General features: G+C 41.0%; 1 protein-coding gene across 1 annotated transcript in view; it reads left to right on the forward strand.

Annotated features, from left to right (window-relative positions):
* The window catches only part of ITPR2 (inositol 1,4,5-trisphosphate receptor type 2), a 540309-nt gene that overhangs the window by 474796 nt on the left and 49458 nt on the right, over positions 1-16055 (forward strand). Inside the window, exon 55 of the mRNA XM_082634919.1 lies at positions 10197-10357. Coding sequence (XP_082491045.1) covers positions 10197-10357 — 161 coding nt within the window. The remainder of the gene's footprint in view (positions 1-10196; positions 10358-16055) is intronic.

A 16055-nucleotide genomic window follows, 5' to 3' on the forward strand; every position in this document is an offset into this window, starting at 1 on the left:
ACCAACTCCCGGTGATACTCACCATCTATTTTTCCGTGTCAAGCTGAAGAATCTTTTTGATAAAAGTCACGAAACAAACATAAGGGCCTCACTACAATGTTTATTCTATATAACTTCAACTGGACCCACAATATATCCCCTTCCTTCCTTGGTTCACCTTTTGTCAACTGTCTCATTTCCCTGAATGGTTCTTCCAAGCCTTTCCAACATCCCTCCAACAGGTGGGAGTATGCCAGATATTAGCCTGTGACCATGAGCTCTATTCCAAGGAAACAAACACCAATTAGACATGCCCTTCGGGGTGTCCACAATCTGTTGTGGAATACAGACACAATAAATATCAGTGCTATCTAATGCATTAAGGGAAATGATGGAGAAGTTTACAGGTTGTTAACGTCTCGTTGGGTTGTGGTAGGGGGCAGCCGAGGAAGAGTCAAGAAAGGTTTCTTAGAAGAAATGGTGATGGAGCTGATGGTAAAAGATGGAAGGGAGGGACTTTCCTGGTAGCCCAGTGGTTAAGACTCCACGCTGCCAATGCAGAGGGCACGGGTTCGATCCCTGGTTGGGAAACTAATATCCTGCATGCCACATGGTGCGGCCAAAAAAAAAAAAAAAGATGGAAGGGAGAGAGCCATATCCAAGTGGGCAGAAGCAGAGTGGCCAGCAGAAGGAAAGGCGTGGAGGGGTGAACAGCATGAGTAGAATCTTCATTTCCTGTAAACAGGTCAGTGTTTCTGGAGTATAAGTTTCAGAGCAGGGCAATGCCAGCAAAAGAGATTGGCCAGATCATATGTGGCCTTTTATATTAGAAAGCTTGGACTTCATCCTATGGACTTATAGAGGATGGCGAACAATTAAAGAATTTTAAGTAGAGGATGCAGGGTCTAATTTTTATTTTCGAGCACTGTGGCAGCTATGGGAAGTTGTTCATCAGAGGACAATATTGGAGGCAGAGTAACTAGGTAGAAGGTTATTGCCATAGTCCATGAGAGGTAACAAAACCTTGATCTGGGAGAGGTAGTGGTGGCGGTATTCAGGATTAGAGGACAAAGTTAAGAAATATTGGGGAGATAGAATTTTTAAATCTCAATGGTTTGGTTTGGAATGGATATGAGAGAGTGTGGGTGCCTGGGTGGACGGCAGTACCAACAGCTGAGTTTGAGAACAGAAGAAGAAAAACAATTTTACATAGGCATATACTGAATTTGGCTTTGGAAGTACTGAAATTGAGGTATGTACTGAACAGCCCAGTGGGATACACTCAGTACAGAGGTCAACATATGGGTCTGAGCCTCAGAGAAGGAGACAGTATCGGGGAATCCTCAGCCCGTATGACATAGAAAAAGCTGGAGTGTGGAGGAAGGCTTCCAAGTGAGAGGAGGAGATGATGGGAGTTCACATGGAAAACATCAGCATTGAAAAGTTGAAAGAGAAAGGGGATCACACACTCACAGAAACTTTCCAGTCCGAATGGTGTGAGGACAACCGGACATGTGTGGCACGTGGAAGTGAGGGGCGAAAATACCCTTGGGAACAAAAGAATTGATTATCAACTGTGTCAAAGCAGTAACATGAACTGAAGCAGAGCCTTTGAGTTTCTCGTTTAGGAGGTTTTGGAGTTTTTAGAGAGGAGTTTCCAGGAAGGTAAGGGCAGATACCAGATTACACAGTGCTAGGGAGGGACTCGCTGGAAGGAAATGACACAAAAAGAAGAGTCTTCTCTTCATATGTCTAGATTAGATGGAAGAACACAAGATTGACATGGCGCCAGAAAGGTGTTGTGTGATAATTGGGAGATTTGGGGAAGAGAGTTATTATATAGAAGGGTGAGTCCCACAGAGGAAGAAAGATAGTACCTTTGAAGATCTTCCTGTGTCTCATGGTCTTGCCTTTACACTGCTTCCTCGACGCCTTTTTCTTCACAATCATAATAACTATTATGTCAGCACACTACCTCCGAAACATGGGTTCTTTGGAAAAATCTATCGGTAGACTGAGCCTCATTCTAAGACATGATCCTGTCCCCCCATTATAACAACAAAAAACATGAACAGCAAAATAAGCACGTCACTTCACCCCTATTTCTGCTCCTCTGAGCTTTCCCTTCAATGTCAAAATTCTCTCTCGCTTTTCAGTTATCAAAAAGCCTGTAGCCTGTAAATTCCTTAAAATATCACAATAACCTTCATCACCAAGTTGAAATGTTTGTCTCAGATCTCATCATGAACTTCCTGCTAACCTTTTCTTCTAGCTCAGATTGCACGTTCTCTGGGTCTATCACAAGGCCTTAGTCCTTCTCCCAACCCCTGGATCAGAGGTTCTGATTTTATCATAGACTCCTTGTCTCTTCCCTCTGCCCTTCTCTTTAACACCACTTTATGTAGTTTATTGCCAAATATGCAGCCAGGGCTCCAACCTCTCTCCAGGCTTTTGTTCTTTATTTTCCATGGTTGATGGACATTTAAAAAGATATGACTTCCTGGCAGCCAATTTTACCACGTCTGCAAACCAGTGCATCATGCCTTTCCATCTCCTTCCTCTAACCTGGCAACTTATCTTGTCTTCTGTATTGCAATTAATGATACCCCACTGGACTGGGAACTTCTCCATCATTTTAAGCATCTCCTTTTTCCTCTTCCAGGTGCACTAGTTACCACGTGGTAATGAATCTGCTTTCACAGTCTCACTTCCTTCCACATATTCCCACAGCCACACCTTGGTTTTTGAGGCTCACCCTGGCTCATACCCCCCAAATGGACTGTTCAGTGCTGCCAGACAGAATTTTCCACTTTGAACTCATTTCCTTACTCAAAAGCCTATCAATAACATTGTACAGTCTATAACTCTAAAATTTTGATTTTCCTGCCCCACAATTGGGCCCCTTCTTTTTTGCCTGACTTTTCATCCACTGTTCTCCCATTTATAGCTCAGGTTCTGGTTTAACTGCATTACTCATCTTTAACTCTCTCTCATATGTTCTCAGTTATGGTGTTTCTGTTTGGGATGCCCAAACTCCTAAGCTTTTGAACTACTGCCCTGTCTCTGAGACCCAGATCTAAAGCCGTTGTTCCATGAATTCAGCTTTCTCTGGTCTCACTAACCAGAAGCAAACACATCTGCTCCTAAATTTGTCGATCACAATTAGCCATATAGTACTGTACATATTTTTCATTGTCTCATCTCCTCTGTTGTATACTATGCCTTACCATATTATAGAAAGTATATGAACTTTACCATCAAGTAGACATGGGTCTACACTGGCTCCACATCCTGGCTATGTGGTCTTGGTCAAGTTTCCTTTCACCTTGAAAGTGAGGAATATAATGCCATGTTTTGGCATTGTAGTGGGTATAAATGAAATCCTGTATATAAAAATTCTTAGCTCAATGCTTAACTGAGAGTAAGCTCTCAGTACATGATAACTTCTCATCTTTAGGAGATCCACATCTACATCTTATCCGTTTTTATGCTTCCATAGTGTGTATTAGGGATCCTTCATAAATATTTGCTTAATGAATGACTATCCAATTAGTCACCTCCAAATTAACATTGTCTCTATATTTATGTGGCTTATAACCTATGAAAGGAAGATAAAGCAAGTAAGTCCTAAATTGCTATATACTGCAGACAAAAAACTTAGATGCACTAATTCCAAGTTATCCCAAGTTTTGTCACATGTGTGGTATTGTTTCTGTGGCATACACATGTCCACAGGGATATAGGGTGATATATCAGAAGGTATTAGATCAACATGGCCTATTTTTCAGAAGCTTCACATTTATTAACAAATTTGAGAGACCATTGAGGTGAGTTAACCTGAGAGCAAATTCAAATAGTATTTTTATATTAGAACAAATACTTTGTAAAGTAGAACAAATTTAGTGTGAACATTTAAAATAAAATAGAAACTTACTTAAATATTGAAAAGTGTTTTCAAGCTCTTTTAGCTGCTAATCCCTGTGACCTCAGTAACATAAGAGTTCTTTATTCTCTGCCCTCAAAAGGCAGAAACATGTGGGAAGTGTTGTGATAAAGTATATCTAGATATGCATTCATTCCTGGAATCACTTACCACATATAAGATCTAATATATACCATATATATTAGAAGAACTTAATTACAAGAATAATTTAAACATTCGGGATATTTGGGGGTTGTATTAGTAGGCTATCAAATAGTTGTGATTAATCTAGAAATGGTTCTTGGAGGAGTTCGGTGTTAAATTGTGATCCAAAGGGGGATATAGTATCAAATAATAGAGGAGAGATTCTCCCCAGTAGGAGATGGCCCCAGGAATATTCCGAGGATGCCCATAGTAGCAACAGAAGAGGTGGGTACTGTGACAGGCAGTGAGAGCAAATGGGACTCTCCTAGCCTTGAAGACAGTGAACCAGATGTTTCAGAGTTGAGATTCAGAAAACAGTTGCTAGTGGTCCAGAAGGTGGTCATGATGAGGTGATGATGAGCACATGACAGAGCTAAAGCAGTAAGCATGGAAACAAATTGACTCTGTTGTCCACATTAACTATTAATTTTGAATTACTAGAGGTGAAAAATCCAGTGAAAAGGAGATGTCGACAGACCAGGTGTGACAAAATAACAAAATGGAGAAAGGATTTGATGATAGGTCAGAACTGCTATCATAGGAGGGTCAGGTTCCTAGAATTAAAGATCTTTCTAGGTGATTTAATAGGAAATAAAGGCTAAATTGTGAGGGGGGGCATCTGTGTTCTTCTCTTGGTAATTAGTCCCTTCTCTATACTTTGCGCATTATTTTATTACCTTTATTGTCTATACTTATGCGTGAAAGTCATTCATTCACCTGTTTGTTCAACCGTTACTTACTGAGCATCTACTAAGTGCTAGGGTATTGCAGTGAACAAAAACAGACAAACACTTTCATCATGGAACTTATTTTCCACAATACATAGAATGTCAAATGATGACTATGGAGAAAAATAAAGCAGAGAAGAGGAATGTGGATGCCGGGCTAGTGGGTGGGTATGTTCCCTTACCTTAGTCATACTGGGTGGGAAACACAACATAAGTGTAGTCTTAACATTTTTCCTGAAAAGTTTGTATCGAGCATACAGAGCTCCTCTTACCCTTCCTTTCTTTCTCCCTTGGTCGTCTCATCTAATGCTCTGGCTTTCATTGTTCATTTTATGTCATTTGTCCTTGGACTAGTAGAGTTATATCTTGAATGCTGTTTGGAATATCCAGCTTCCTACCTAACATCCCAACACTGGTTGTTCTGTAGGCATCTTAAACTCAACACATCCAAAATCAAATACATCCTCCTTTAAAATCTCTTCCTTCTATTTTTTTCCCCTTGATTTAGTGATATTACCTTGAACTTGGTCATTCAAGTCAAAATATCGAGTAGTCCATGATTCCTCCTAAATTGGTACCTCTAATCGGACATCAAGCCCTCTTCAGTTTCTACTCCAGAGTCCTCTTCAATCTTTATTGATACATTCAGTTATTCTGTGAACTTTAGTTGAATGCCTACTGTTTTCCAGCTACTATGCCAGGTGCCGGTAATACAAGAATAAATCAGACAAAGTAGTAGAGCCTAAGATAGAAACAGACATTTTTATAGCAAAGACACAGAGAGGACCAACCAAGGGAGTCAGAGCTGTGGCAGTGGTTGAGTTGGCTCTTGGAGAAGAAATTCCTGTAAAATGGGAAAGAGACTAGATGGGGGCGTAGAGTTTTCAGAGGAGTTGGTGTGTTTGGAGAATGGTGAGAAAGTCCGAGTGACTACAAGACATGTGCACAGAGTGGATAGTCAGTGCATGAGTCTGAGGGCGACTTCAGGTTCACTGGTGGACAGGGATTTCATTAACAGAGGGGAAGAAGAAGGGCTAAAGAAACAAATCTTTGATGAGTTGAGTTTGACCTGCCCATAAGTTATCCAGGAGGCAGCGGGAAATAGAATCTAAAGTTGAGAAGAAGGGTCAGTACTGGGGATAAAGGTCGAGAACTCATCAGCATGATGATGGTGGAAGCCATGGGAATGGATGTTCAGGCTTAGAGAGCAAGACCCAGTGAAGATGAAAGACAACCAGTTTCCCTCCCTTATATCCCTCCTCCCCTGTCCTAGTCCCCCTGGACTCCTACCCTTAGCCTCTTCTCTCACAGTCTTCCTCTAAATCCTGGCACAAGGAGTTACTTAACGCACAGCTCCCAGCATGCTAGGCTCACTCAAAAATCTTCAGCATAAAGCACAGACTCCTTTGCTTTGTGTTTAATACTTTCCATGGTTTGTGCCAAATGTACCATTTCATCTTAATTTCCGAGTGTTCCCTCCTGGCCACACCAGAGGAACTGACAGTCCCCCAAACAGGGCATTTACTCTCATCTCTAGCTTTGCTGTGCTATTTCCTCAGCCCAGAGGCAAAAGAACATGGCTTTCGAGTCAGGAAGATTTTTATTTAAATACTGGCTGACTTTTCCACTAAATAGAGGTGTTAACTTGAGCAATTAATTGAATCCCTCTGAATCTCTTTCCTCACCTGCTAAAAGGTCAGATCGGATTATTGTAATTATTATAGCATATTTGGACATCTTTATAGTTGTCAGCACAAATAGGTGCTCAATAAAAATTAAGTACCTTTTCTTACCATTCATCTCTTCTCCACTTGCCATGATCGTGTTTCATAGGCCAGACGTGTAAAGTTTTATGCCTCTTTGAAACCTTTTAAAACGTACCTGGTCAGAGCTCATTTTGTCCTCCTTTATGTTTCCTTGGCAGATTATATCGCTTCAGAATGTAAAACAAGTTGTCTGTTTCCTCTCCCATATTATAGGTTAATTGATGGTAGACATTATCTTTATAGTCCTATGTACCTTGCAACAGGTAGGGAATTGTTTGAATTGAATTCTAGGAGAAAGCTACTTAAAAATTTTCTCCTTTTTTTTTTGGTAATAACTCTGTTGAGGTACAATTCACATACTGTATGATTCACCCACTTAAAGTGTATAATTCAATGGGTTTAGTATATTCAGGGTTGTCCATCCATCATCACAATCAATTTTAGCACATTTTCATTGCCCTCAAAAGAAACCTCATACCCTTTAGCCATCACTGCTCCCTCCTTCCCCTTCCCTTCCATCCTCCTCAGCACTAGGCAACCACTGATCTACTTTCTGTTGCTATAGATTTGCCTATCCTGGACATTTCATGTAAATGGAATCATATAATATGTGGTCTTCTGTGACTTGCTTCTTTCACTTGGTATGTTTTCAAGGTTCATGTTATAGCATGTATCAGTACTTCCTTTCTTTTTATTGCAGAAAAATATCCACTGCATGGATATACCATATTTTGTTTGTCTTTTTATCAGTTGATGAACATTTGGGTTGTTTCTACTTTTTGGCTATTATGAATAATGCTGGATATTCATGTACATGCTTTTGTGTGGACATATGTTTTGCTTTTGTGTATATACCTAGGAGTGGAATTGCTGGTACACATGGTAACTCTGTGTTCAACCTTTTGCGGAGCTGCCAAGCTATTTTGTAAAGTTGCACTATCTTGCATTTCCATCAGTGGTGTAGGAGGGTTCCACATTATCCATGTCGTCATCCACATTGCTATTATCTGTTTTTGATTATAGCCATCCTAGTGGAACAATATTTTATGAGTGACATGTTCTTTTTTTTCTTAAAGTAATGAGAATTTATTGAAACAATACACGAGCAATTTAAGATAACAGGTGCAGTAAGCAAAGAGCCATCATGGAGAGCCAGATGCTATTCATGAAACTAAAGCAAGACCCTCAGCTCCACCATACACTATTACCCAACAACTTTTTCTCGGCTTCCGCTTTCTCTCTGTCTAGAATGGCTTCCCTATTCTAATTGCTTCTCTCTACTTGCTGCTCTACCTCCTGGTTTCTGCCAGTTCACAGCTTCTACTGCCTCATTGTTTTCTGCTTATATCCTACTCTTTCTACATCTCTTCAATTCTGTTATATTCTTAGTGACATATTCTTAATTCACTCAATTAATATTTTACTCAGTGCCGACTATGTAGCAGGCAATATTCTAAGCTATTGGGACCATCGGTGAAGAAAAGAGACATATATCTGCCCATGGACATGCAATAAATAATCAACATAATAAGCTCATATCTAAGTTCCTGGATAAAATGATATTCCTCTTTTCTGTGCCAATTAGTAGGCTGGATTTTTCTTGCACAATCATTTTTACCTCTGTAATTGAGACTTGTGGTCCAGTTTAATAGAACACCTTGGATATGGCTATATTCAGTCTGTTAAGAGGTGATAAGCCCTCTAGGAAAAGGAAGGGGACAAGGAAAGAGTGATCAAAAGTATCGGAAAAACGGAAGAGACAGGCTATGGGATTAAATAAAGTGATCGAGTTAAGCCACATTGAGAAGGTGAGATTTGAGAAACACTGGAAGGTAAGTGAGTTAGTCAAAGAGGTACCAGAGAGAAGAGGGTTGTGGGCAGAGGAAACAGCCAGTTCAAAGGCCCTGAGGCAGGGGTCTGGGTGCGAGGATCAGCAGGGAAGCCATTGTGGCTGGATGAGAGTTAGCAAGGGAGAAGGTAGTGGGAGACAAAGTTAGAGAGGCTGGAGGGCCACATCACTTAGGGCTTAGCAAAAAGATATTGCATGGGATGTAGTTAAACTCAACAATTATTCGATGTTTTTCCAAACTTTGAACTTAACTGGGCATCCTGTATTTTCCCCGGCAACCCTACTTGTAGGGCAGTGTAAGAACTTTGACCTTTATTCTGAGGAGGTGAGCCACTGCAGTGTTTGGAACAGAGGAGGGACACCATCCTACTCGGGTTTTTAAAGCATCACTCTGGCTGCTGTGTTGAGAATAGGCCACAGAGAATAAAGGTGGAAACGAGGGTCTGGAGATTATTTGGGTAATGCAGATGAGACATGATAATGGCTCAGACCAGAGTGGTAACCATGGAGGTGGTGAGAAGCAATCAGATTCTGGGTATATGTTGAAGGTAGAGCCAAAAGAATTTCAACATGAATTGGATGTGGCATGTGTGTGTGAGAGAGAGAGAGGATTCAGGGTTGACTCCTAGACTTTTGGCTTGAAAACTGGAAGAACGGAGTTGTCGTGGAATGAAAAGAGAACATGGGTGGAGCAGGTTTGGGGGAGAGGATTGGATTTTATTTGAAGCATGCTGAGCTGTTGATAGGTCAAGTAAGATGAGGCATAGCCATTAGCCAGCCAAATTTTATGGTATTTCCCGTAAAAATATCCAATAATACAATTTAAAGGGTCACGCCTTCACTGGGGACAGGTTTTTTACTTATTGTACTTTGCATCTTATTGTTTAAAGGGTCTTCTTCATGCCTAAATGGCCAAATGACCTTTTTTTAAAAAAAAAAATATGTTTAGGAAAAGAATAGCCAGGTTTGGAAATCAGTTTCCACATTTCTCCTCCAGTATCTGAACTGCAAAACCAGACTGAATCCCGGCATCCCATTTTACTTGGCAGTGTAATTCATTTTTCCATAGATGTTTTTCTTCATCTCCATTCATTTCCTTTCATCTGCGCTTCAACCTTTGAGAGAAAAGAATCTTACTACCCAGTAAGATTACTGCTCCGTGTCCTTCCAGAGGCTAAAAATATGCCCTGGAAATTGAGCAGACCTTCCCCTCCCCAAAATGCCTGGAACACAGTAGTCTAAGGGGTGGAATGAGCCTGTGAGTCCTTATTGCGCTCGGAGCCCATGTATCTGTGGACATTCGTTTGTCCTTCACTGATTACAAGTGGTTTTGAAGAGATGACTGTTAGCTGCCTTTTCTCTTTTTACCCAAGTTTCTGGTTAAAATGACCCTTTCTTTCTGCCCTGATTAGCCAGCGTGCTTTTTCTTGCACAATCATTTTGACTTCTTTTTCTTAGACTTGCGATCCAGTTTAATTTGACAATTTTGATGCAGCTATATTTAAAATTGTCTGCAAACTTTACTTCTATAATAGGACTGTGCATTTCTAAGGATCCACAGGAAAGAAATTAAAAACTCTGACTTTTTTTCTGGAGGTCTTATATACTACATTGTTTTTAATCATAACATTTTAAATCGTCATGCTCTTTCCGAAAGCGTTTTTTCACAATAGTTATTATGTTCTGTTTTTATGCCAAGAAGTGAGTGCTGATTAAATTACACACATTGTGTCTCCTGTGATTTGCAGGACTCGAGAGGGACAAGTTTGATAATAAAACGGTTTCTTTTGAGGAGCACATCAAGTCAGAACATAGTATGTGGCATTATTTGTACTTCCTCGTCCTGGTGAAGGTGAAAGACCCAACTGAGTACACCGGACCTGAAAGTTACGTGGCTCAAATGATTGTGGTGAGTGAGAAGAGGGTTTGCCTCTATGACCGTGTTGCATTTTGTCTGCTTTCACCTTCCCTACCCTACCTTTCTCCCAGAACATAAAGTTTCTAGCAATCATTTTGTTAACTTTTAAATAGGACTGGCAGTCATTGAAGGACCCCTATCCTGGCTAAATCATTGGCTCCTAGTGGACTTCTTGGTTATACAAACCAAATCTAAGCCTCAGATGTGCAGATGGTATTTCTTGGAGAATTCTCTGTGCATTGAATTCAGTCCTGTCTGTCATCCTCTGACCTCATGCCTCCTGTCATCAGTAATGTCTCAATTCCCCAAACCTGGAACTTTGCCATTGGCAAAAGGAGATTCATACTTTAAGAAATTCCTTGAGTTGCAGAAATTAAGGATTTAAGCAATTAAGTTGTGTTTGGGGAGAGGATAATGTTCAGTCCCAATGGGAGATCACTGGCTTTTTGTCAGCACACATTTTGGATAGATTGACTGGTGTTGGTGATGGATTTGCACTGAGCCTGCGGCATCCAGTTGCTTGTAACTCCTCCTTAAGATCAGTAGCATTGCACAGAGGGCGTGGTTGTCCATGATTTGAACTTTCTTCTGCTTCATAGAAGATTAAAACTAACAGGCTTAAAGAGAAGTCAAAGGTACAACTTTCTTGTATCCATGATACACAATTAGGGAGTGAGTATCATTGAATCTGATATAAATTCTTGTGTATAAACATAGCCATAGGGCCTCCCTGGTGGCGCAGTGGTTGAGAGTCCGCCTGCCGATGCAGGGGATACGGGTTCGTGCCCCGGTCTGGGAGGATCCCACATGCCGCGGAGCGGCTGGGCCCGTGAGCCATGGCCGCTGAGCCTGCGCATCCGGAGCCTGTGCTCCGCAACGGGAGAGGCCACAACAGTGAGAGGCCTGCGTACGGAAAAAAAAAAAAAAAAAAAAAAAAAAAAAAAACATAGCCATATATTGGATATTTTCTCAAAAATCATCCTCCAAAATTCTGTTAATAACTATTTGAGAATGAGACGTTAGAAGAGTCATGACCCTCTTTGATGCCCAGTCCCAAGGATAACATTTAGTAAACACCAAAGTGTCAGAAGAGCCGGGTAACGGTGGGCCTGTGCCTTCCCCTCTGCGAACTTATCATCCACTTAGGAAGACATAAACTACAATATTGGGGAAAACCAAAGAACATTTTCAGAGGTTCACATCTCACTAAGTACAGGTTAATATTGCAGTAGTTTACCTTACATGATAATATTTATGTGTCACAGGAGAGCTACATGTAAATTGAATTTTTATAATTCATCATTTTCCATCCTATCTTATTGACGTGCATTCTACCGTAAGTCATTTTCTCTCCATTCTTCATATGCCAGTGGGCAGAACCTAACATGGTTTCTTTTTCTCCACAAATCCTTTTCTGCCCTCTCTCCCTTCTACATTAGGAAAAAAGGTGATCACTTTGAGGCTATGCACTCATAGTCATCATTTAAACAGTCTTGATCTCAAGATGCTCAGAGACTGTGTGAAACATTTTGTTTCTTCTTGCTAGGGGAGAATCATGTACAGCATTGCATTTAAAACGTGACCTCACACTGCTAGATTTTACTGAAGTTTAACTAAATTGAATTAATGTGTATTTGGCAGGCATCCATTATGTCCTTTGGACTAAAAGATTACAGGGAATACGCTGAAGAGTCTGAAATGTCCCTTCTGTGCCAAGGGATTTAGAGCTTACTAAAAGAGGAGGGGGCAATAAACCCAAAGCAGAACAGGCTACGTTACCCAAGAGTGGAACAGATGGAAGTCTGGGAAGGCTTAAAGATGTAAAGTGACATCCAACTGGAAGGTGGTGGAGGGGAATTGGGGTGTGTGTGTGTGTGTGTGTGTGTGTGTCTGTGTGTGCATTACATGAGACGGGGTAGAGTTTGTGCAGATGGGGAGTGTCTGCTGGATTAAGAGTGAGTTCCTGTAAGAAGGAGCAGCCTGAACCAAAGCATAGAAATGGGACATTCAGACACTCAGGGAATAGTTAGTTGCCCGGCTTCTCTGGTACATAGTTTACATGTCAGGAAGTTCTGAGAGATATGACCCAAAAAGTAGATTGGACTTTTGAGCAAGAAGTGTAGGTATTTGGACATTATTTTCTCTCAGCAGTGAGAAGCCACCGAAGATTTTACCTAAGGGAAGAATGTGAACACTGGGGAACAGTGCTCAGGAAGTGGTGTGTCGGCTGGTTGGGAGAATGGAAAGATGAAGTCAGAGGTAGTATTTGGAAGTTGGTGAGGTTAGGAGGTGGGTGTGGAGAAGCAAGGCAAGGGGAGGACCGCGAGATGAGACAGAGACTCCCGACACTGTGAGCCGGGCCGTTGGGAGAAAGGGGGTGAACGGTTTCAGAAAGTCTCTGTTAGGAGGAGAAAACAGTCAGAGAAGAAGACTTGTGGATTTTGAAATGAGACCGGAGGCCGAGTCATGGGTTCGGAGGGCCGGTGTAGTGACAACGGCATGGGCCTTACAGCCAGAAAGATCTGAACTCCAACACTGGCTCTAGCATGTATCTGCTGTGTGGTCTTGATGTCTTGGGTGAGTCTTCAGACCTCCCTGAGACTCTGCCTCCTCACCTAAAAGGCAGAAAATTGGTGTGAGATCAGTGAGACGACATGTAAAAAGTGTCCAGCTCGGGACTTCCCTGGTGGTCCAGGGGTAAAGAATCCACCTTCCGATGCAGGGGACGAGGGTTCGATCCCTGGTCGGGGAGCTAAGATCCCACATGCCGTGGGACATCTAAGCCCGCGCACCACAACTACTGAGCTCGTGCGCCTCAACGGGAGAGCCTGCGTGCAGCAACGAAAGATCCCGCATGCCTCAACAAAGATCCCGTGTGCCTCAACTAAGATCCCGTACGCTGCAACTAAGACCCGACGCAGCCAAAAACATAAAGGAAATAAATAAAATAAAATAAATAAATATTTTTTTTAAAAAAACTGTCCAGCTCATGATAGATACTCAGTAATTGACAGTTTTCAGTGAGACCGTCCACATGGAATGACAGTTGAAGCCTTCAGGTTAGCAAGAGGTGGGAGAAGGGAGAAACGCAGAGAGAGGAGAAGAGAAAGCCAGAGACAGAACCTGGGGGAATCTCCCATTTAGGAAAAAAGAGAAAGACAAGTAAAATAAGTAGAAAAGAAGACACTGAAAAGGGTAGAAGAAGAACCAGGCAATGGAGTGTGTTAGAAGCCAAGAGATGAGTATTTCCATGTCAGAGTTCACAGCATCAATTGCTGCAAAGAGGAGACAGGTCCAAGCCTTTGGATTTTGTGATAAGGAAATCACCAGGTGACTTTCACTGTGAGAGAAGACTGCTGCAAAAACGTTGACCCATCTTTAGCTTTCACATTAAGACCCGCATTTTGCCGGACTCTTGTGCTTGAATTTTTAAGACATACTGATCCGTGTGTCTATCCATCCTCTCCTGTCAGAACTCTCTCCAGAACCAGGACAGGAGGGAGGAGAGCCCACAAGCTTATTGCAACATGAACTGTCTCATTCTCATCCAAGCAGTGCACACCCAAGAGAACAGGCACTGGTCCTGGATTTTAATGGGCAGGAGAAGAAGGAGAGATATTAAGCTTTGGAAGGATGGAAACAAAAAGTCACTTGCCGGTAAGAGTGTTCATTTACTGAAATAGCCTTTTTGGAACACTTCTAAAAATCTGTAGTTGATGAACCCAATTTGGAAAATCTGTTACTCCAGGCTCCTTGGAGATTATGGCCTCCTAATCTTGATCCTCCTAGAGAGAGAAGATTTTAGAGCACATGGCAAGTTGAAGCCTGTCTGTAGCTCAATTCAAAGACTACATTTTCTCTCCCTCCAGGTCAAAGGCAACTACTCTTAACAGTTTGGTAGGAAAACTTCCATTTTCCTCCCACTTTAATTTTTGGTCCTTAAAAATAAGTGCATTTACCAAGTAGATTTAAGTGCTTGTTTATCAATAGAGCTTTAGAAGAAGTTTTTACTTCTTCATAATTGATGTAGCTTTTACCCTCAAGGATTTATGCAAAATAAAATAAGGAAGTTCTTCATATTTGTTCACAAAACAACTCATCTGAATTCTACACACTTTAAGCCTGGTTTGTACCTTAGAGGCCCTTAGAAAATGTTTCCTGTCTTCTGGTGAAATGAGAAAATGAGAAAAAATGAAATGAGAAAAACAAGAATATAACAAGTTTGGGGATGTTTCTCCCTCTGTGTATTTTTTCACCTCCAATACTTCAACTTTATTCTTTACTACTAGGTCCCATAAGGAATATTTATACTAGTATGCATTAAAACATACATTATAAATAAATTAATATATTGCTTCTAGGGGATAGAATCTTAGGAAATACATTTGTGCCTCTACATCCCTCTAGTGACAGGATCAAGACTCTGAAATAGTAACAGAAGCTTAAAACTTCCTCACCCCTGCCTTCAAACCCTACACCAAGCTGTTGGACTATCCATTGTTTGAGTCTTTGAATTAACACAAAACCTCTTCTGGGATATTGTTAGGGGAGATGTGACTAGATCAAGGTATTTGGGGAATATATTTTCTTCTGGCAAACAAACTCTCATTTTTGATAAGATTTGAGCTAGTATTTATTGGGGACAGAAAGTAAGAGACAGAAAAGAAAGGATCATGCAGAAAAGTAAAAGTAATGAAAGAGAATCCAATAAACTAGGAGGAAAGGGTCTAAGAGGATAAGTCCTGCAGCCTGTGCTAGTAATGGCCTGTGAGCATCACTAAGCCCTTTTGCCTCTCCCATTACTCATAGGATGATATTGAAGAGGAACAAACAAAATAGAGATCATTAGAAAAAATGCCCAAGGCTTTTAGAGGTCTCTCTAACATTTTGGAGACATTTTCAGTTGTTCATTTGCTGAGGTATATTAAGGACCTTTGAGAATATTTAGTACTTAATTTGACAAACAGTGGGATCAAAACCAGAGGTACCTGGAAGGACAGGTACCATGCGTGTTCAGAGAACTGCCCACGTGTTCTGGTGTACTGGGCTGCGACCCAGACCCTGGCTGACCATGCCCCATGACCATGGCTTTGTGGGGACCAGTTTCTCATTTTAGCACATGGCACTTTTAAGCTTTTCTACTTATTTGACTCTTGACTAAAAATTCTTTGTGGACATCATAGTGATGTCAGCTGGGACAATTTAACTCATGTTTTGGGGTGGGTTTTTTTTGTTTTTTAAATTTTTATTAGAGTACAGTTGATTTACAATGTTGTGTTAGTTTCTGCTGTACAGCAAAGTGAATCAGTTATACATATATTCACTCTTTTTTAGATTCTTTTCTTATATAGGCCATTACAGAGTATAGAGTAGAGTTCCCTGTGCTATACAGTAGGTCCTTATTAGTTATCTATTTTATATATAGTAGTGTGTTTATGTCAATCCCAATCTCCCAATTTATCCCTCCCCTCCCCTTCCGCCCTAGTAACCATAAGTTTGTTTTCTAAGTCTGTGAATCTGTTTATGATCTGTAAGTTCGTTTGTATCTTTTTTTAGATTTCAGATATAAGTGATATCGTGATATTTGTCTTTGTCTGACTTACTTCACTTAGTATGATAATCTCTAGGTCCATCCATGTTGCTGAAAATGGCATTATTTCATTCTTTTTATGACTGAATAATATTCCAT

The sequence above is a fragment of the Mesoplodon mirus genome, assembly GCF_964341445.2.
Source record: "Mesoplodon mirus genome assembly, chromosome: 11".
Classification (NCBI taxonomy): Eukaryota; Metazoa; Chordata; class Mammalia; order Artiodactyla; family Ziphiidae; genus Mesoplodon; species Mesoplodon mirus.